The sequence below is a fragment of the Zootoca vivipara genome, chromosome 3 (assembly GCF_965207765.1).
Source record: "Zootoca vivipara chromosome 3, rZooViv2.hap1.1, whole genome shotgun sequence".
In the NCBI taxonomy this organism is placed as follows: Eukaryota; Metazoa; Chordata; class Lepidosauria; order Squamata; family Lacertidae; genus Zootoca; species Zootoca vivipara.
Genome location: NC_142586.1, coordinates 71,739,099 through 71,762,037, shown reverse-complemented (window position 1 = coordinate 71,762,037; position 22,939 = coordinate 71,739,099). Strand labels below are relative to the sequence as shown.

Here is a 22,939-nt window from a genome sequence, read left to right as displayed (position 1 = left end):
TGGCGGCGCCCACAGAGCACTTCCGCCCTTCCCCTCTCTCCTTACTCCCTCCTCCTGAAGTCTGCCGGGCAGGGAGGCGAGGAGGACGGGCGCAGGGGCGGGTTCATGGGCTCTGCCGGCCCCCGGAGGAGGGAGCCAGCTGGGAAGGAGAGAGCTTAGCCCAGGTAACGGCTGCCGGCAGGAGAAGCTGGCCATGGCGGCTGCAGTGGGTGGCGCCGCCCGGCGAGGGACCCCCATGTACTCGGTAAGTGCCTCCTGTCCCCTCAGCGGCGGCGCTGCTCCTCCGTAGCTGGCAAGGGCTGGGGCGGCATTGTGTGCTGGGAAGCCCGGTGGGAAAAGGAGAGCGGCTGGGCCCTGCTTCCTCGTCAGGGCTTGGAGGGAGACGCGGCCGCCCCTCTCTGACCCCTCCGCGTGAGTCTCCGCGTCCTCTTGGTCGTGGGCAGAAGGTCCGCGCGATGATAGGCAGGTTGCAGTTCGTCAGGGTGCATGCTGTTTCAGTGCAGGAACACGGGGAAAGGAAGACGGGGAACTGCACCTGCTGCATTGCTGCCTACCTGGCAGCTGTTCGGGGCCCACCGCTCCACGCCATAAAAAGCAGACAGCCCTCGCGTGGAACCCGCCTGCTCATGTGCCAGGCATGCTCACTGCGCTGTCACAGCACAGAAGTGCAAGGTCTTTTGTGCATGGGCGCTGATATCCCGAAAGAAAGAATCGTTGTCCGGTTAGACTAGAGACATTAATATGTTGAAGCCTTTTTGGCATGGTGGCTTGAAGATAGGGTCTCTGTATGGCAGGGCTGTGAGTTTGGTTGCTAGGGTAAATAAGTGTTTTTAACTTGGGAGGAAGCTCCACTGAACTGTCACTTTGGCTGGCGCCCCACCGCCTTCCCTCATCTACTGTAAAGCCTGTAAGCCTCTTTCCCTTCGCCCGGAGCAGATAGCTTTGGTAAACTCTTGTGCCGGGAATAAACCTGAGCTATGCGGACACAACTGATTTGAACAATCTCAGGCAGCAGGGGTTGCACAGGAATGGGGATCCAGGCTGCTTCTTTGATCATAAGGGTTTGGTTTTTTTACTGTGTTGAAGGAAGGTGGACAGTGCTGTCTTAAAAGGGAAGTGTGCATTTTCTTCCTACAGTCCCTATCCTGCTGCAGAACATAAACCAGTGCTGCAGGTATTACTGAATTTTGCGGTAGTATGTTTCACTCAGTTTTATTACACTTGAACTTGTATGTACACTTGCAACAGTCCTTCAAATAGCTGGCTTATCAAGATGCTAAAAATTCCCCTTCCTTGAAATGTAGGAGTAATAATAATTTATTATTTATACCCCGCCCATCTGGCTGGGTTTCCCCAGCCACTCTGGGCAGATTCTAACAAAATATTAAAGTACAATGGTCTGATAAACATTTAAAGCTTCCCTAAACAGGAGGAGATACCTCTACAGACCAGTGCTTATAATTGGTAGAAATCCTAATGCAGGGGTCAGCAAACTTTTTCAGCTGTGGGCCGGTCCACTGTCCCTCAGACCTTGTGGGGGGCCGGACTATATTTTGGAAAAAAATATGAACTAATTCCTATGCCCCACAAATAACCCAGAGATGCTTCTTAAATAAAAGGACACATTCTACTCATGTAAAAACACCAGGCAGGCACCACAAATAACCCAGAGATGAATTTTAAATAAAAGGACACATTCTACTCATGTAAAAACACACTGATTCCCGAACCATCTGCGGGCAGGATTTAGAAGGCGATTGGGCCGCATCTGGCCCCCGGGCCTTAGTTTGGGAACCCCTGTCCTAATGTGTAATGTAGTACTGCCAACCACACCTCAGAACCTCCCATTGTTCTAGGCACATTTTGCGACAGGGAATTTCATTAACGTGAGCAGTTTCTGAGCTCTGGGCACAGTACTACACCTAAGATTTCAGATTTAAACTGCAGAGTGGAAGGAAAGGAGGGCTTTTTTCTGCCTCCCCACTTCCAGCTACTATCTGAAGACTGGAAAATAGACCCTCTTAAGAATATTGGGGGGAGGGGTAAGGCAGGGGAAGGACTAGACCATGTGAAAAATGAAGATAATATTCTAGCTGCAGTTCATTCATTTTCAGCTTTGTATTCTTGTTATAAAAAAGTGAACCTAGACATTCCATTGTTGCGCCCATAACCTAGGTTTAAGGTGCCATTTAGCTCCTAGCTTTCATATCTCAGTTTCAAACACTGCTCAGAACCAATTGAGAATAGAGAAGGCTGCATTCTCATGAGAATAGTTTGTCCGTTTGGTAACAGATGAATCTGTAGTAACCAAAGAAACTTGCACTCCTTACAGCTAGTTCTGTATCTTTGGATTTTTTAATTACAAACTCCACTTATTTATAATTCCCTGTTCTCAGTGCTCTGTCAAAGAAAATTCCCACAAAAAAGAAGCCGAAGTGGGGTGGTATTAGTGACTAGTGCCATCCTAGAATAGGGAGCTTAATGTCAAAGGCTTAAACTACAGCAAGCCAGGAAAGTTGCTAAAGTAGCTCCTATGTACTGCCTTGCCTTAGTCCTTTCTTTATGTTAATGGCAGTATGGTGGTGCTTTAATGGATCCAGTCATCTAGGCTGGCTTTTTGAAAATCATTTTCTTTCAGATTGCATTGGGATGTGTGCACATGTGTTATGGGCACAAAGTTATTTATTCCTGCAATGCAGGGGATTGGACTAGATGACCCAACTCTACAATTCTATGATTCTATGCTGGAGCCTTTTTTTTCATCAGATAAGCCAATCAGTAGGGGGGGGGGAGAAAGGATTTTCTATATCAGTTGCAAGTTTTGCCTCCAGTATGTCTCTTGTGCAGTGTTGTTCTTGTCTGGAGCAGGAAGCCTGACAGAGCAATCCTACTCAGACTGAGTTCTGTAGGACTTGCTCCCATGGAAGCTTGTACAAGATTGCAGTCTTAGTCCTGTGCCACCCCTTCCTAACCATGTGCCCCCAGTGCTAGTGTAAGAATTCCTATAGATGCAGAACAGAGCCATGCACCTATGTTGGCTATACTTCAACATAGACCTGAAGATACTGGGGGTTCAACAGTGTGAGTAGCACGTTTGAGTACGTATGCATCTCATGCTGGGTTGAGGAAGCCACTATTGGATAATGTATATATGGACACATTTGAAGCATTCTTATAGAGTCACACCACTGATGCATCTAGCCTGGTACTATCAGTTCTGCCTGTCTGTCCAAGATTTCAGGCAAGGATCTTCTCCCAGCTCTGCTGTCTGGGATTCTCTTAACTGGGAATGCCACTGTTTGCACTTAGGGATCTTCTCTATCCAGTATGTGCACTCTCCCACTGAGCTACTGTGCCTTCCCAAGGGATGCAGGTTAATCTGTAAATCTTCTTTCATTGACACACACACAACAATTTGAAATGCACAGTTCTCCTATATGTAGAAATCGGTGCATTTGTTGTTTTAGTACACTTATGGCAATGAGGTCACTGACAGTTATTGGCTGAATTGGTGTAGACATTCCAACTTGTGAATGTTCCAAACTGCCCATGGGACAATGCTGCCTCAACGCTTTCAGGGTGGAGAAAGGCTTTGAAGAAACTCCACTTGAGGTCAGTAGGGGCTGTATGCTATGGTGGGGAGGGAGAGGGACCGCCAAATGGACATGGAACAAAACTGATGGACAGATAAAGAGGTACTCAAGGAAACAATTGACAATGGAGAGATGGAAATGAGGGAGAAAATAGGACAGAGGCAATGCATAACATTAAGGGAGGTAGAAGCCAAAGGATTTGTGTATGTATGCAATTGACAAGAAGGAAGTGGATATGCAAAGGATGATTTGGAGAGCTTGGGGACTGTGGGTAGCATTGGGTTGCTAAGACTATAGTTAGATTCTGGTACTCTTTTAATATTTGTATAAAAGGGGAGTGTTACCAATTGTACCTTGTATTTTCATGGCAGCATTTGTTACCAGATGATAACCCTTATGGACAATAAAGACCATGTGAAGAACTGAATTTGCCATACTGATTTAAACCAGCCAGCCAGCTCCTTGATCGTAAAACTCAGCTATTAAGCCTTGTGGCTCATTTGTGTAGGCTGAACTCTAATTAAATAAAAGCAAATATTACAAAATGATTTCATGATGGCAGAGATAAGGGATTTCATGATAGTAAAGTTACTGGATTTCATAATAGCAGAGATAAAGGATTTCATGATAGCAGAGATGTTGCTAATTGTACATTTTACTATCGTGACACCATTTTCTCTGACAAACCTCAGAAAGCTATTTAGGCTGCAGTCCTATACACAGTTGGAGGGATGCAAGTGGCGCTGTGGTCTAAACCACTGAGCCTAGGGCTTGCCGATCGGAAGGTTGGCGGTTCGAATCCCCACAACAGGGTGAGTTCTCGTTGTTCAGTCCCAGCTCCTGCCCACCTAGCATTTCGAAAGTGCAAGTAGATAAATAGGTACCGCTCCGGTGGGAAGGTAAACGGCGTTTCCGTGCGCTACTCTGTTTCGCCAGAAGCAGCTTAGTCATGCTGACCCGGAAGCTGTCTGCGGACAAACGCCAGCTCCCTCGGCCTATAGAGCAAGATGAGCGCGCAACCCGAGAGTCGTCCGCAACTGGACCTAACGGTCAGGGGTACCTTTACCTATACACAGTTATGAGGGAATAAGTCCTGTTGACTTTATAAGGACTTAACTTTGGAGTAGATGTGCATGAGATTGCACTGTGCATGGATTAAGTTACTGTCTGATTCTTCATTCATTATGTTCCCAGCAGAAAAACCTCACATCAAAGAAAAAAGATGACTTTGAAGATATCTTGGAAGAGAGGCGGCAATCCAGTGACCTCAGATATGCAATGAAATGCTACACACCTGTTGTTTATAAAGAACTTTCTCCCTGTAAGCCAAGTGCCATTAAAACCATTGTTCTGCAGTCTGAACAAGTTCAATATGTCATCAAACAGGTGAGTAAAAAAATTGTTCTTACTTTAGAAGTTAATGTATTTGTAGGTCTTCTTTGAGCAGCACCCTTTTTTACTACCAGTTTTTTTTCTACCCATGAGGCTATTGCTTTGATTTTCTCAGGCTAGAATTTTGTTTCTTTTCTTTCCGTTGTAGTAGAACGGAATTGCACAATCATTTATACTGTTTTCTATGTCCTGCTCAGGTGGAGGTGGTCTTTTCAGCTGAGAGAGTTTTATTGGATCGGCCTTTGCATGATTTGTGTAATTCATATGTGCTTTCAAATGGATTGTTTCAGGGATTTATAACTTTATCAGCAGGTGGGGCCTTCCCCATAATTGTATTTCCATAAAAGAGAAGGGTTACCCTATTTTATTTGTGCTAGTCACACAGCTCAATTAAGCCTCAAGGCATAATTTCATTTACACCTGCACTTGTAGTTCTTGCTGCAAGAGAGTAAACTTCTTCAACAATTCTTACTTGCCACATACAAAGCAATTATAGGCCACCGTGTGCCAAACAATCTTCAAAATGTCAGAGACTTTTGGTTTTTATTCACTACTGCTCTTCATCTTTCACATAGCTATCAAAAGATACAGGTGAATCACCTGACATCATACAAGAAGAAGCAGCAGAAATTCTGGATGAGATGGCGCATAGCATGCATATGGGAGCTATACGGTTTTTTGCTTTCACACTGAGCAAAATATTTAAATCCCTTTTCAAGAGCATCTGTGTGAATGAAGATGGCATGCAGAAAGTAAGTACGTGTATGAAGGCATATGGAAACAGCTAGAACTCTTAATACCATTACAATTCGAATGAATCTTTGTGGCCATGCAGACTGTAGTAACCACATTATAGTGTGACAGTATGACATATTGATTGTCCCTGGGGTGGCCTTTTCAGAACCCTTGGGTTGTAGCCACAATTAAAGAATTACCATGTTCATGGGGGAATCACCAAGCCCTGTGTAATTGGACCAAAAAGCCTATCTAGTCCAGCTTCCTGTTCTCACAGTGGTCAACCAGATGCCTATGAAAAGCCCACACTAGGGACATGTCTGCTGCAGTGCTGCCCAGCAGCTGGTGGTATTCAGAGGCGTACTGCTTCCAACCCTGAAGGTGGCACATAGCTATCAGAGCTAATAGCCACTGGGAGCCTTATTCTCCATGATCTTTACCTTAAGATGTATAAAAAATGACTAAGGAAAAATGTTTTTTATTTGTAGAAGCACCTTTTCCATTTTCTCTCTCTCTCGTATCAGCTTTTGATATGCAACTATCAACAAGCATTAGTTTGTACAAATTTTCGTGCCAAACAGGTTGTTTTTCGAATCTGCGCAGCGAGATGAGCTTCCGTTGCTCTGTCCCAGCTCTTGCCAACCTAGCAGTTCGAAAGCACACCCGCGCAAGTAGATAAATAGGTACTGCTGCAGCAGAAAGGTAGACGGCGTTTCCGTGCGCTCTGGCACTTGTCACGGTGTTCCGTGTGCCAGAAGCGGTTTAGTTGTAGTGGCCACATGACCCAGAAAGCTGTCTGAGGACAAACGCTGACTCCGTCTGCCTGAAAAGCGAGACGAGTGCTGCACTCCATAGTCAAATTTGACTGGGCTTAACCGTCCAGGGGTCCTTTACCTTCTTTTTTTTTAACTTTTGAATATAAAAAAATTGTGCTATTGCAGGCCTTTGCATGCATGTCATCTTTTTATGCAATCCCAAGCAATCTGTGAGAGATATACATCCTCTAACAATATATACATCCTCGAACAGCTGTATATATCCTCTAACAATATTTCTCTAACAATTTTCCATATCCCCCCCCCTCCCCTGGAATTCCCTCATATTCCCATTTTGTTTTATTTCCATATTACTTACCCTGGGTGTCGTTTCCCAAAATTTTCCCAATACATATAATCTTACTTTTTGTTATATACAGTTGTGTTTGTTTATTCAAACCCTGCCAGTGAGCCCAATTCTTTATGTTGTTTCTTCATATATGTTGTAAATGGTTCCCATTCTCTTTTAAAGTCTTTTTTACCCTTTTCATGAAATTTATCTGTTAATTTTGCCAGTTCTGCATATTCCATAAGTTTCCCTTGCCATTGTTCTTTCATTGGTATTCCTTCTGTCTTCCAGAAGACCTTAAATTTATTATTCAATCATCTTCTCTAAGGAAAAATCTGAAATAGTTGCACAGTATATTGTGGTCATGTGATGAAATTAAAGAAAAAGACAACTCAAGATTCCTTCATAGTGATAAATGGCATTTTGTTCTTCATTAGTTACAACAGGCAATACAAGAGCATCCCGTTGTTCTGCTGCCCAGCCATCGCAGCTACATCGATTTTCTCTTACTGTCTTATGTGCTGTACACCTATGACTTGGCTTTGCCTGTCATTGCTGCAGGAATAGGCAAGTATTTCCTTTTAAGCAAAAGATTCTTAAAATAGCCAGAATTTTGTAATGGCGCAATCCAGATTGGCCAACGTGAGCGTGGATCAGACTGTTATAAATGTGTGTGTTGGTCATCTTACTGTGCTTGCAATATCTCCCATGGATTTGTACAAGCAAGGAGGCTGCACAAGTTCAGGCCAAAAATTTGAGAAGGAACTGATGAATGCAGGGATTCCTTGATCCCCCGGTAGGAGGGAGAATAGCCCGTCCCGAGGGAAATCGTAGTGGATTTTGTTCTTGAAAACCTGTGAATGGGATCACCAGTGTGAAGATCACCCTTTCTGCTCTTCAAGATAGTTCTCTATTACAAGTAGGAGTGTTAATAAACTTGAAGCCATTATGATAAGCATTTAAAATGTAAGATGCAATTATGCATGTCATTTATCAAAGGCTTATGTGCATTGACACAACCAGTAGAAAACCAGGGTAGAATACCAAGGCTTCCATAACACAAACCCCTTACAATAGCAAGCCCATTGATTTCATTGGGTCATAGCCAAAGGAGTGCCAGCAGACCTGCAGTGGTGCAAAGGATGTGCACTAGCTCCACACACCCCACCATCTCCAAAGCATCTTCCAATCCTCTGCAGCTGATTTTGGGGGCCCATAGGGGGCTACAGACGAAGAGAGAAGGGAAAGTTCCATTCCACTAGTGTATGTCCTTTGCACTAGCAGAACGGGAATTCTACGACTTAGTTGTATATCACCGTATGAATACTATATAATTTGCTGCCAAATTCTATCCTCTAAATATATTTTTGAAATTTTGTTTCTGATATGCTACCCACACAAGCGGTTGGCCAAATCCCTTTGTGTTTTGCATTTATTTACCACTTTGAAACACCGATTGACTAATTGCTAATCTATTCTGTGCCTCTGCTAGATTTCTTGGGAATGAAACTGGTCGGTGAGCTGCTACGAAAATCAGGTGCCTTTTTTATGCGACGTACATTTGGTGGTAACAAACTCTACTGGGCAGTGTTTGCTGAATATGTGAAAACTATGTTAAAGGTAAATAGCTTTTAAAATTCCTGTTATTTTATGTTGAGTTTTAATACTTGCTCAGGTTTACTTTATTTCTTTATTTGTGGTGAATGCCACATTTGGTTATATTTGATGTTTGACCCAAGTAGCTGCTATTTGAAAACATGCTTTTTTTCATTTTTTAAAAATAAACACCACTTAGATTACTTACTTAAAAACGAGTTAATAGATTTCCCTTGTATTTGCTAATGGTTACATTTTTGTCTCTTTTTTTGCCCTAAAGAATGGATACGCTCCCGTTGAATTTTATCTTGAGGGGACAAGAAGCCGCACAGCAAAGACTTTGACTCCAAAGTTTGGTATGTTGGTCAGAAAATTACAGCCTTTGTCGCAGAAATAGACGATTTATGCTCAGAAGTGAGCCATGTGTTCAGCACAAATGGCATGCTGGAAACTTATCATGCGCTCTATAAACAATCTTGATTTAATTCTCGCATGACTTTTATGCATTTCTTTTTGTACTAAATAACATAATTTTCTTCTTACAGGTCTCCTCAATATTGTGATGGATCCTTTCCTTAAAAGGGAAGTGTTTGACATTTACCTTGTCCCAATCAGTATCAGCTACGAGAGGGTATTGGAAGAATCCCTTTACGCACGCGAACTTTTAGGAGTTCCTAAACCAAAAGAATCTACATCGGTAAGAAAGCAGTTTCAAATTATTGCAGTCCAATGGATGGAATTTTGGGCATTTATTCTGGATTCATATCTTGCTGGGCCTTAAATTCACTGTGGCCTTGTTTGGTCATAATGCTACACAATGGTTGACAATTACAAGAACTGGTCACCACAAGTCTTGGACTCGCTTGTTACTCTCTCCGCCTTCGATGTAGCTACAAGGAGGAATTTGGAAACTTTTGCTTCTGTTTTAAATTAAACTTAGCCTGCCATGACATCCAGACCTGGACAAACGAAGGTTAAGTATTGGTTTGTTGAAACAAGCTAACTGCAAGCCATATGGGTACACCCATCATTCGTCATAATTGAAGTAAACCCATTTAAATCAGTAGGATTAGTTTACTTAAAGTCCATTATTTTTAATGGGTCAACTCTGAGTAGATTCTCATTGGCTGCAACCTATATTTTATGAAGTTGCTTTATTTTAACAAACAATAGTTAAAAATCTGTAACTGTAAAAGAAGCAGCAACTTCTGGTGCTCTTTTTGCACCTGTGGCTTGTAGGAGGTGGATGCATGCAAACCATGACTTAGTGTTGCATTTAAACATTGCCTGGCTGTCATCAGCAATTTCCTACCTCAATCCCAGTTTCCCTCGTATAGAAGAGCAAAAAATAGTCATGTTCCTTAAGGTTGTGAGGATGAGTAGGCTAAGAATCCTAAGGTAATCAGAAAATTGCAAACAGATGCTATAAAAGGTATGATAAAATAATAAATGTAGTATATCTGCATGTATCTTTGCTGTTGCACATGTCTCAAGTTTTATCCTTTATAGGGACTCTTGAAAGCCAGGAAAATCCTGAATGAAGATTTTGGAAGCATACACATATTCTTTGGACAGCCTGTATCACTCAGATCATTGGCAGCTGGGAGAATCGATACCTGTTCATTTAACTTGGTTCCAAGGTATTACAATGTACTATATATATATATAATATTTTACTGTATTAGACAAGTCTATTAGATCATTCATTGGTCCTATCTTCAGCCTTGGTCAGATATCAATGTTTGAGGGGCATTACAGTGTGAATACATCATGAGGATAAAGGTAAAGGGACCCCTGACCATTAGGTCCAGTCGTGACCGACTCTGGGGTTGCGCGCTCATCTCACATTATTGGCCGAGGGAGCCGGCATATAGCTTCCAGGTCATGTGGCCAGCATGACAAAGCCGCTTCTGGCAAACCAGAGCAGCACATGGAAACGCCGCTTACCTTCCTGCTGTAGCGGTTCCTATTTATCTACTTGCATTTTGACGTGCTTTCAAACTGCTAGGTTGGCAGGAGCTGGGACCGAGCAACGGGAGCTCACCCCGTCACAGGGATTCGAACCGCCGACCTTCTGATCAGCAATCCCTAGGCTCAGTGGTTTAACCCACTGCACCACCTGGGTCTGCTCCCAAAATAAAGCATTCCTGAACTCATTTATTACTTCCTGTAGATGTTAATACTGTTCAATGAGCATACTTCACTTTGTTAATATGAACTTCAAAATATTGTTACTTAAGCACCCCCAGCTGTTGTTGCTGCTGCTGCTGCTATTATTATTCACCCACCATTTGGGACCCGTAGGCACATTTGGAGTTTTGAGAGAGTGGCATATGGGCACTACCCTTTTGAGTTGTTTCTCTTCTCCCACACCCCAGGTTACTTCCGTTCCAGAGGAAGTGTGCATTTGTGTGTGTGAGCGCACACACACATGCTCTCTCTGTTTTTTTTCCCTATGAGGTCCAGGTAAAAGTTGGATCTAGTTGAGTGAAAACAGGTCCTCTTGAATTGGCATGATTTTACACAAGGTCTTTTAAAAAAAATCAAATAAAAATGTATAGACTTCATTCCAGTGACGTTCCTAGCCCAGTTGGTACCGGGGCGGCGCCTGTGCAGCACCCCGTGCTGACTGCGCATGTGCCGGATCCAGCGCATGTGCAGTCAGCACGGGATGCCGCTGTAGTGCGGCGGCTCCAAGGGGTGCCACTGGCGTGCGACGGCCCGTTACAGGGTGATGCATGCCAGCGGCACCCCGCAATAACAACAACAACAACAATTTATTATTTATACCCCGCCCATCTGGCTGGGTTTCCCCAGACACTCTAGGCGGCTTCCAACCGAATATTAAAAACAGTACAGCATCAAACATTAAAAACTTCCCTAAACAGGGCCGCCTTCAGTTGTCTTCTAAAAGTAAAATAGTTACTTATTGCCTTGACATCTGCTGGGAGGGCATTCCACAGGGCAGGTGCCACTACCGAGAAGGCCCTCTGTCTGGTTCTCTGCAACTTGGCTTCTCGCAACGAGGGAACCGCCAGAAGGCCCTCGGTGCTGGATCTCAGTGTCCGGGCTGAATGGTGGGGGTGGAGACGCTCCTTCAGGTATACAGGACCGAGTCCGTTTAGGGCTTTAAAGGTCAGTACCAACACTTTGAATTGTGCTCGGAAACGTACTGGGAGCCAGTGTTATGTGGTCTCGGCGGCCACTCCCAGTCACCAGTCTAGTTGCCGCATTCTGGATTAATTGCAGTTTCCGGGTCACCTTCAAAGGTAGCCCCACGTAGAGCGCATTGCAGTAGTCCAAGCGGGAGATAACCAGAGCATGCACCACTCTGGCGAGACATTCTGTGGGCAGGTAGGGTCTCAGCCTGCGTACCAGATGGAGCTGGTAGACAGCCGCCCTGGACACGGAAAAAAAGCACTGGATTTTCAAATTGTATGGTTCAGTCAATGGCAGACTGGTGTGATCTGTGATTTGAAGGTATTGCTTGCCGGGGTGGGGGTGAGGTGGGGTGGATTCCATGAAAAAATAAATGCAATTTTACAGGTCCCACACTCAAAGGCACTCGGAGGTCCTGTGGGATGCATGGAAGATCCTTTGCAAAAAGAAATTTCACAAAAGCAAACAATCTATAAGGGAATACAAAACTTTGAATGCCTTTGCTCACTAGACTTTTCCTTCTAGGCATATTCCCCAAAAGCCATCTGAGGAAATCCAGGAATTTGCCTGTGATGTAGCCTACAAAATGGAACTCCTACAAATAGAAAACATGGTTCTGAGCCCATGGATATTAGTTGCTGCTGTCCTACTCCAGAATTTACCAGCCATAGATTTTCAGCTTCTGGTTGAAAAGACACTTTGGCTAAAAGGTTTAACTCTGACATTTGGAGGATTCCTTGATTGGCCTGGTATGCAATGAACATTGTACACACATTTCCTTTTCTGAGAGCAATGTAGCTTGTGTTACTTTTTATGTGTTTGGGAACAGTGGGAGGCTAGAATTTTCCTTTTAGGACTTTAAAACCAGTCTGATTCCCCCCCCCCCTAAATACATGAATGTTACTACAGCATATGATTACTGTCCTTCCTCAATACAAAAAAGATTTGAAAATTGCAGGAAAGATTACTTATTTGTGGTGACCATCTCAATTATAAAAGAGAACAAGACATGCTGGAAAGCAAGGTTTTAAAAAACAAAACAAAACCATCAACACAAAACGCACACACAACAACTGGGAGGCAAGGTTAAGCAAGAGCCCTCCCACTAGGGCCTTACCCGATTGTGCTGATTTTATGTTGTTTGAGCCTTGAAGCTGGGATGGGACACAGTCTAATTGAGGCATGTGTGGCAGACATCACCTTGCCAACAAAGGTCCGTATAGTTAAAGCTATGGTTTTCCCAGTAGTGATGTATGGAAGTGAGAGGTGGACCATAAAGAAGGCTGATCGCCGAAGAATCGATGCTTTTGAATTATGGTGCTGGAGGAGACTTTTGAGAGTCCCATGGACTGCAAGAAGATAAAACCTATCCATTCTGAAGGAAATCAGCCCTGAGTGCTCACTGGAAGGACAGATCGTGAAGCTGAGGCTCCAATACTTTGGCCACCTCATGAGAAGAGAAGACTCCCTGGAAAAGACCCTGATGCTGGGAAAGATTGAGGGCACAAGGAGAAGGGGACGACAGAAGATGAGATGGTTGGACAGTGTTCTCAAAACTACGAACATGAGTTTGACCAAACTGCGGGAGGCAGTGGAAGACAGGAGTGCCTGGCATGCTATGGTCCATGGGGTCATGAAGAGTTGGACACGACTAAACGACTAAACAACAACATGGCAGACATACAATACCAGTGTCTTGCCATGACTGCTCAAGGAGCCATGTGGTTCAGGGCAGGAGAGGCAATGCAAAAATGAAAAATACCTGAGCTTTGAAGCCATAATAATTTTGAGCTGGAATACGAGGTTCTTGTAGTTTGCCAGCCTCCATAAGTCATTTATTAATTGGTCGCTATAAATAAGGTTCACAAAGGCTGAAAGTATACAATTGATGCTCTTATCTTGTGGTAATAGGGGTCTTCTCTTTCTCCCACGTTCACATTTCCATCTTTCACCTGATCATAAGCCTGCAGTTCTCTTAATTTTGAAGAAGCTCTGATTGCTTTTACTACTTTGCAGTGCAGTGGAATATGAAGGGTACTTAACTTTGTGCTAGACACAGTGGTCTGAAAATAGGATATTTTCCTGTTTTCCTGTTCGAGGAAGGCATATAATAATTATATGCCTTTTTAAAGTTGCCAGTTTAGAAATCTCTTTGTCCTTACCAGCTTCCACCCTCTTCCAAATTCTGCCTCCACTCAGAATGGTTACCTGCCAGCTCTCTCATCCGCCTGTTTCCCCAACCTTTCTCAAACTTAACAAGTTGTAGGGTGAGGTTGGGGAAGGAGAACAATAGCCAAAGACCACTTCACAGCTGTTCCAGCATTACCAGTGTGAATTCTGAGGACTGCAGTTGTTTGTTCTTCCTAAGTCATTGAACAGAGTCCTCATCGGCAATGGAGGATCCAAAGATGCTCTGAAGCTTTCACCTTAGAGAACTGGAAACTTAGGATTATTATTTTTTGCAAGATACTCCAGCTGCTTGTTTTTTCTCCTCCTCCTCTTCCTCTACCTCCCCATCCCAGCAACTTAGTAAAATTGTGAGTGCATGGGAAGTAGGGCTAGTGATAGTGGGACCTAGGAAGGTAGGAACATAAGGAAGTGTTGTGGTTCAGTGGCGAGGCACCTGCTTTTCATGCAAAAGGTGCCAGGTTCAACCCCTGAAATCTCCAGGTAGGAGTGGGAACGTCACCTGTCTGAAAATGCTGGATAGCTGCTGCCATTCACTGTAAGTCATACTCAGTTTGATGGACCAGTGGCCTAGCTCAGCTTCCTATGTTCCTCAGGGGAGGAACTCCCCTAGACCAGCTATTCTGAGCCTTTGGGAAGAATTGTCAGAAAACGCTTGGACGGCTCCTTCTGAGGATTCTCAAAAGAAAAAAGAAAAAAAAAGACTAAGAAAGGCACAGCCTGCTCTGAATGAGACAGGCACATTTTGCCCATCACTAGCTGAAACAATTCAAAATAAAAAAAATACCTTCATTAGCACCTTTCCTTGGTATTTCCCCTGAAAAATTCAAAGCTAAAATAAGAGATGGTGTCAATTTTGGCATTTATTCCCAATTTGTCTTTTCCTAGATAATCTGTGTGCTAACAAAGCGGTGCGATCCAGTCTTGCTCTACACTCCAACATTGTGAGCCTTGTCAACGGGCAAGTGGTTCTCAATGACAAAGAAATGGAAGCTGGCGGTACGGAAGAGCTTGTCTTTAAGCAAGCGCTCGCCATCCTCATGTGTGGGTCCTACAGGAACCAACTGCTCAACGTCTTTGTGCGACCAGCCCTTGTAGCACTTGCATTGCAAATGACACACTGTTCTAGAAAAGGTAAATTCATTGTCTAATACAGCAAATCTGTAAAGCCACAAATCATCTCCTATTATTCAGTTATGTCATTTGCTAAACAGGCTAGTGATGAGATTTTTGGAGCTATTCCCTTGTCCCCCAAGCATTTTATGTTAGACAGAGCAGGTCTGGATGAACTACAGATTGGGAAAGGGTATAAAGAGCATTTTGTGCATGCTCCTTTTCCTGTGCTCTGTATTAGGGTTTATGTCTTATCTATCCCTCTTTCTTAAAACATATAAATAGATTGTTCAGATATTTAGCACAATTATAAAGTGCTTTCCCATATTTTAAGCTGTACTGGAAGCTGGCAAGTTAATGCACCCAATATGCCAATTCACCATGATATAATGTTCATCATGCATGCAGACTAGTTAGTGTAAATAAAATGTGAAGCTTATATTAGCTTGCAGTTCATGAAGGTAATGCCCAGCGGCTCTCTGTGGTTATAGCAGCTTCACTTCCCGTGACCTGACTAACTTGGTCATGCTTCAAAGCATCCTTAATTTAATAGCTATGACGTGTGCCAGTGAACTGTCTTTGTTTGGTGAACTAATTCTGCAGTAGCTGTTGATTGAAGGGGATGGTGCATGCCCTGGCAACTTCCATTGCATAATTTAGTGTTAAGGTTAACCGCAATCCATCAACAACAATTCTGGTTTGTGAAATCCCCTGTCATTTCAGTAGACTTTCCGCAGAAGTAGCTTCTGATGATTGCACCTACCAAGTGACTGCCATTCTTGTGTACATGTTCAGTTTTTATGCCATCGTTTAACATACATTATGATCTTAAAAAATGAGCACCTTGCAGACATCCTCTTTTAATAGTGAAACACTTTGAAAAAAGGGTTTATTCATGGGCAATGGCATTTTGTTTTCCAGAGGAAGTTTATAGCAATTTTGCTTTCTGGCGTGATGTCTTCTCTGACGAGTTTATATTCTTTCCTGGAATACCCCTGAAGGTAATGTATTGTGTACAGTCCTGGTAGCTTAATATCTACAGGAGTTTCTCATGACTTCACTAAATAGTGAAGTTTCATGTGAATAGAGAGAGGGATCTTGAAGCTGTTATGATCTGCTGGTAGCATTTTTGGCTGTAATTTCCCCCTGCTTTTTGAGTGAGTTTTTGATATGCTATTCCCTCTTTTCCTTGAAGCAACATGGCCAAAACCCACTCCCATCAAGCATTGCCAGTGGCCAGGGATGATGCGAGTTGGAGTCTATCATCATCTGGAGGACATCAGGTTCCTCATCCCTGTTCTATTGCTTCTCATAAAATGACATCATCTATAATGTTTTAAGGTGTTATGACTTCCTTTTCTGTAAAACCAAAACTATGCAATGTCATGTTATAGCCTCATTCTAGATGTCACAACCTAATTTTTACACATACACCTGAAAGAGCTTGACAACTAACAATTTGAAACTTTAACGGTCTGAAACTTAAAATACAGTATATATTTTAACGGGTGGCATATACACCTTGTGTGTACGCAAACACACACCACATTTATCTTTGCTTCTCTATTACCAGCATTTTATCACTGACCTTGCCACACTGTTCTGTCCTTCCAACATATCTGGAGAATTTCAGTTCACTATCCCTACTCACATCCCGAGCAAAGATGGGAAACCTGTGGCCCTCTAGATGTTGTTGGACTGCAACTCCCATCAGCCCCAGCCAGGATGGCAAGTGGGCATGGATGATGAGAGATGTAGTCCAATCTGGAGGATCACCCATCCCTGCCTTACAGATGTGTCTTACTCTTCACTTGGGGTGGTGCTCCCCCTCCCACCCCTTGTTTTGGGCTGCTTTTATCTTTACATTTATGTTCTGTCCCATCATGAAACGGAGGAAGACCATTTTGGCTGTGCTAGAAGTGCATGAACAATTATTTTCTTCCTTCTTTTTAGTTTTTAACAAGGGAAGTCTGTTCAGCCCAAACTTTCTCCGATCTATCTTTCATGTGCCGTTCTTAATACAGCCATAATTACATACTACTCTGTGTTTCAATTTGCTCTTGTGTAAGCCCAATAACGAATTGTTTGCCCTCCACTCTGCCTCTTGGAAGGTCAGGTCTTCAACTGCACTTCATACACTCTCACTACAAAAACTCAGGAATGCTTGGCCATCTAAGAGTGCAGAGTGTTTGGTTCTAAGATGTTCAAGGAGCATCTATTTGAATTACAAATCCCAGCCTCTTAATCTTGATGTAGTGTGCAAAGTGCACAAACAAGTAGGACTATTTGCAGTTGTTGCGCAATGCAAACTGAGAATTAGCTTCTGCGGCTGGCTGGGAACAGCTGTTCCGTTGGAGCTAACTTGGTGCTAAAAAAACCAGGGGTGTAATACAGGCAACGTGGATTGCCTGATTGTAATGATTACTGTTAAGCAGATTGAGTTGTTTAAATTAAAGCAATTTGGAGCATAGATTTAAATGAAATTTCCCATTCTGAAATTCATACATATATATTTAACAAGCATGCATTCTAACTAGTTTCTCCAACAGTTAAAGTTTGGTTTTCAATTTGTGTTTTTATGTAACCTAAAGGAATAATTCAAAACTTTTGGTTGTGCTGTTGTTTGCAGAATTTTGTCTGCTTACAGACAAGACAAGCAGTGACAAATTATGTGGCCTCAGCTTTTATGGGCCAGAGTCCAGTACACAGATATTATTTTATTCAGATGGCAGGTTGTACAATACATGCATATGCTTGCTCTACTTGAGGGCCTGCAGGGAATTTTATAGGCCCAATTTCAGAGTGTGTATGCCTTGGCTGTCTTGCCTTGAAAAACTGGTTTTGATGTGTGTAACCAGACTCCACTGTATGCCATTAACTTTATCATGCATCAGATTTTTAGATAATAAAATTATATTACTGTTCTGATATCGCAAAGGAATCAGCTACCATAAAATGTTAAAAATCATCTGTCTTTGCTGCGACCATAGTAACCTTTTCATTGAGATACCATTTAGGTATAATTTGGAAGTTAGAAACAGACTTGAGATACGTTAGACCTATTTACTGGAGAAATACAGGTGTTGAATATCTGTAATTGTCTGCATGGCATTAAACCCACTAAAAAAAAATATCCAATTTTGTTTAATCCCCAGGATTTTGAAGAAGGTTGTTTCTTGCTTACAAAATGTGATGCAGTTCAAGTCACGTCCCAGCAAGTTTTCGTTACTGAGAAAGGAAGCAATATAATCTCTTTCTTGACAGCAATGTTCAAGCCTTTTGTGGAAGGTTACCAGGTACAAAATCAACTGCAGTGTTATTTTCACCAGTCTTTCTTCTATTCCTTTTGTGGGGAGTGACTTATTTATTAATATTTTGATGCTGGGGCCCACAGAGAAGGGACTTTGCTAGGATAAAAAAAAAGATAAATCAGAAAATCAGAAAATGGGAAGGACCTGTGGTGAAAATCTTAACATGTGGGTGTTTCTATAGAAGCAGGTGGCCTACATGCACCCTAAGCATCCTAAGAAAAAAGGTTAAAACTTGTTGCACAGATGTTACTAGAAGGCAAACAAACACATGTCCTCTCCCACTTACGGTTGCATCTCCTGATCGAGCTGACATTTAAAATTTAACTGGTGGTGTCATTTATTGAAGGAAGCAAAAATTGAATAAACAAGTTGAAATTGGTATTACCTGTGGAACGAAGCCCTGCTGTACAGCGCTTACAGCTCTGCTCCCCCTTGCCCTTGTGTGGGTTCCCATATGACAAACTGCTTTGAAACCCAAAGTGGCTTTCAAAAACAAACTGAGATATGGCATGAGGAACTTAGCATTCAAAGGGGGGGGGGCGGGGGGAGATTCAATGCAGCTGCCCCTTGGAAGTAGCTCTTTAGAAAGCAGATCAACACTTTAAAAATGCTATGAAGTATTTTTCAACTCAGAATGTTACATTTGTATTACAAGTTTAGTTTTCCAATGACTATTCATGCAAGAGTGATTATCTTTGTGTTAATGTGCTTCTTAACCAAATATGTTAATGGGTTTTTCTCCATTAGATAATCTGTAAGTACCTTTTAAAGGAATCAAATGACACCTTTATGGAGAAGCAGTTTATATTTGGAGTCCGAAGCTTTGCTTCTGAGCTTCTCGAGGCAGGTGTGTGTTTTGTCTTTGGGTGATGCAATTCTTTACTTAGCACTTGGGGTAAAAGAACTGAAGCTTTAATTGCTCCCCTTTCTCCTGTTTAGGAAGCACACAGTGTTACGATGTCCTGTCCTCAGACATGCAGAAAAATGCTTTGGCAGCTCTCATGCGACAAGGTATTGCATCAAGAACGAAAATGTGAGTACAAAATTGTTGAGAATAAAGTTGGGGTATAAAGTCTCTTACAAATTATACAGATTGCACAACTAAGCAGTGCCAGAAATTCAGCAAGGAGGGTTGCCTGTCTAATCTCAGTCAGGAGGGGCTTCTGTAGGTTTGGACTCACAACACTGAATGCATTAATTATATGGCTCAGTTCTTGTCCTTTTCTCCCCAGGAGTGATGGATTCTCTTACACTGTAAGGAAAGAAGCTCTAAGTAAAACCGCAGGAATGTTTGGTAAGTGTCTCTGCTAATGGAGAGTACTATGAAATCTGAGGGAGATTTTTTGCCAAAGACTTTGCATGTGTCTTCTCCTCTTTTTGTTATTTCCCAAGTCAACAGTAGCTGAACAGTTTGTAAACTTCTTGCAAGAGTAGGAGCTGTTTTTCAAATGTAAAATGCTGCATGCTGAAAACTGGGCCCTTGCAATACAGTATTGTCTTGACAGACTCTCCATGGGCGTAGGCAGGGGGGGCAATTGCCCCCCCTAGAAGCAAAGGCTGAGGGGCGCAGCAGTGTGGCAGCCCCAGGCTCCCGCTCCCGGCGCGAAGCTCCAGAGTCGCGCAGGGAACGCGAGCCTGTGGCTGCGTCCTCCGCGCCTCCCAAGTCTTCGGAGGAGGCGGCCCCAGGCTCCCGCTCCCAACGCGAGCCTGGGGCCGCCTCCTCCGAAGACCAGGGTGGCGCGGAGGAGGCAGCCACAGGCTCGCGTTCCCGGCGTGACTCTGGAGCTTCGCGCCGGGAGCGGGAGCCTGGGGCCGCCTCCTCGGAAGACCTGGGAGGCGCAGGCCACGTGGCCCCGCCCACATTTCCACTGTGGCCCCTCCCCTCCCGCCCCTTGCCCCCGCCCCTTGCCCCCCCTAATTTTGATCCTGGCTACGCCCCTGAGACTCTCACCTTGTCAAATCATCTCTGACTCACAATACCTCATCGGAAATACAGACTGAGTGAATCATGTATGGTCTCCAAAATGTTAACACTCTCCATAGCATCTTTTATGGCCAAATCTGAGCTTAATAATTAGAATAGTTACAGTTGCATCCTGGAAATTTTAAAATACAGCATCTAAAATGCAGCTTCTCCTCCTCCTCCTCCTCCTCCTCCTCCTCCTCCTCCTCCTCCTCCTCCTCCTCCTCCTCCTCCTCCTCCTCCTCCTCCTCCTCCTCCTCCTCCTCCTCCTCCTCCTCCTCCTTCTTCTTCTTCTTCTTCTTCTTCTTCTTCTTCTTCTTCTTCTTCTTCTTCTTCTTCTTCTTCTTCTTCTTCTTACTATTTAGCTTAGAGGGGAATGCTTTTGGCCCTTCTGGCAGGGGCCTCAAACCATTCAGACTTTGTGTCTAGTTGCTGTGCGGGGAAAGGGAGAGGAAGAAGAGTATTTTTTGCAAGTGTAAATGGTTTTTATTGTTTTTTCGCAAATGGCCACTATAACATAAATCAGGGTTTTTTATTACATTTCAGCTGATTGCCTCTTGGCTTAACATTTTCAGGAGTATATGTCTGATACTCTTTAGTTTACCTTTAAGTTTTAAAAGTGATGGAAGTAATGATGGCAAAGACTTGCACTACAGCAGTGGATTTAGCAGCAGGTGTAGCAGCTGATTGCAAGCAGTTTTTGCTTGAACATGCCCTGCCTGCCCCAAGTTCCTTAATGGAGGCTCCTTTGCCTTTCCCATTCCAAAATTCCCATTCCTTCGAAACTCCGATTCCAAGAGGTAGTTTTGTAACAAATCCTTTCCCTGCATAACTTTTTGTCTTACTTCTTTAACAGCTTTTGCAAAGGAATGGTAGAGTGTTTCTCAGAACTAATGCACTCTGTATTCCTGTTACAGAATCTAGGATACCTGTAAGCAAACCGATGGCTGCAAGACTTTGAGCTCCTTGAGTGGCTTGCCTTATGCACACTAAAACTGTGAACGGCTGGAAGTAAGACAGATTATGAACAGGATGCTAACTGAAGGCTTAGGATACACTTCCCACCTTGAAATGTTACTACTGCTACATAATTGTGGGAGAAAACTCCTGACGTCCAGAATATTTCCATCACCGCTCAAAGAACTTGGTCAGCATTGATGGTTAACATTCTCTTTAATAAACGCCACTCCTTCTTTCACCCAGTTAGCATTTAACAGAATCACACTGTTAACATCTGGAATGTTTGCCATAAGGAAATTGTTGCTTTTATATAATTATTTTGTTGTTGTGAAGAAATGTAATTGAACAACTAAGGACATAGCATTAAAAACAATATTTAAGGAAAAGTATCATTGGCTGTTGTTGTACATAGGAAGAGATTATTTCATTCCTTTCAAGGATGTAATTCTCACAAAATGTCAATGCTGTAACCGTTTCTTCAGGTTTTGCATCTTTTAAGTATTAAAAACTAAGAATGGAATACTTTTGCTGCTTTCAACTGTTGCACACTTGGTGACTTCAATGTAACGTGCATTGCATTGTTTTTCTTCTCTTGCTGTTAGGTTTTATAAAAAGCATATTGTCACTTATGCTCTTATTCATGTATGAATGTTATATACATTTATATATCTGAGTATGTGCCTGTATGTTACCAAATATAACAGGGTTTCCTACTGCAGCCTTTCCAACCTGGTGCCTTCCAGATGTTCTGGGCTACAGTTGTGTTGGCTGAGACTACTGGGATCTTCTCCACTGGAAAGCTTAAATAAGGGGAGGACTTGAACTTTGTCTAGTTGTGGGGAGAAGACATGAGTATGCAGTCCTATAAATACTAGGTATATTTCATAAATTGGGCAAATTTGGTATGTGCTTATTAGAAATAATGTGAGTCGCTGATAATGGCTGATTCTTAGCCTTTGCTCTCATCAACAATACTATCTGTTTATATATGCTTGCCAGGAGTGGGAGGGAGCAGTATAAAAGAGAGCTAACATTTTGTCCCATTACCAAAATAATTTCCGATTTTAAAAATGGGGGTGGGGAGAGAAGATACAAGAGAGTTGTCTTTATGCTGGTTTGGATGGCTATATGTTGAAAAGAATTGGAAATAAAATTGGAAACAGTGCCAGTCCCGCAAGAGAAGTAAGTGGAAGGTATTCATAGTTATTGAATTTCATGCTCTTGTGATAATGCAAACTGTTCCTTAATGTACAATGACCATAAGTATTAACCTAGTACCCAGTGCATCAGTATGAACTTGGAACACCGTTCTGTTCTACCTTGCAGGGAAGTGATCATCACACACACACACACACACACCAAGGTGATCAATGCCCCTTCTCTAAGAAGGGTGACCCAGCTGCAGTATAATAAGTGATACTGCATGAGTTTACCCTAGTATCTCTATTTATCTTCCTCTCTCATACAGCTAATTCATATGGCCAAAAACAAATCCTCACCTCCCAAATCTAATAGACGCAACAGTGACTATAACTGGCACCTTAATAATGAGGTCATCTGAACATACTTTGGGTTGGTCATATCTAGAAGAAGACATAGTTCCTGTACCTGGATAAATATGAAAAAGGAGATTCTATTAATTGCAGTTTTTCTTCATTACAAGCTCCACTTGCCCAAATCCTCTCTTCATAATTATTTAAAGGTACCTGCCTCTGCCTGCTACAAATTTGCTTTTACATAAAGCTGGTGAAAGGGAAGCTGTGTAAAACCTGGTGGCCCACTTCTCCCTATCCAGTTCTAGGGTTTATCCCAGGTCTCACCCCTAC

The 22,939-nt window shown here is 42.9% G+C and overlaps 1 protein-coding gene across 2 annotated transcripts; it reads left to right on the top strand.

Moving 5' to 3' along the window:
- The first annotated feature begins 22 nt into the window (after positions 1-22).
- GNPAT (glyceronephosphate O-acyltransferase) lies at positions 23-21,786 on the top strand. 2 transcript variants are annotated; one of them, XM_035108495.3, is made up of 16 exons: positions 23-244; positions 4,791-4,979; positions 5,561-5,737; positions 7,262-7,391; positions 8,317-8,444; positions 8,701-8,776; positions 8,966-9,117; positions 9,930-10,060; positions 12,105-12,328; positions 14,655-14,900; positions 15,801-15,880; positions 18,035-18,175; positions 18,938-19,037; positions 19,130-19,223; positions 19,423-19,484; positions 21,071-21,786. In XM_035108495.3, the coding sequence occupies exons 1-16, from the start codon at positions 194-196 to the stop codon at positions 21,112-21,114; spliced, it is 2,025 nt and encodes a 674-aa protein (XP_034964386.1). In that variant the 5' UTR covers positions 23-193; the 3' UTR covers positions 21,115-21,786. The 2 variants fall into 2 exon arrangements, with proteins under 2 accessions (XP_034964386.1, XP_034964385.1); XM_035108494.3 differs by having other exon boundaries at positions 4,788-4,979.
- The last annotated feature ends 1,153 nt before the right edge of the window (positions 21,787-22,939 follow it).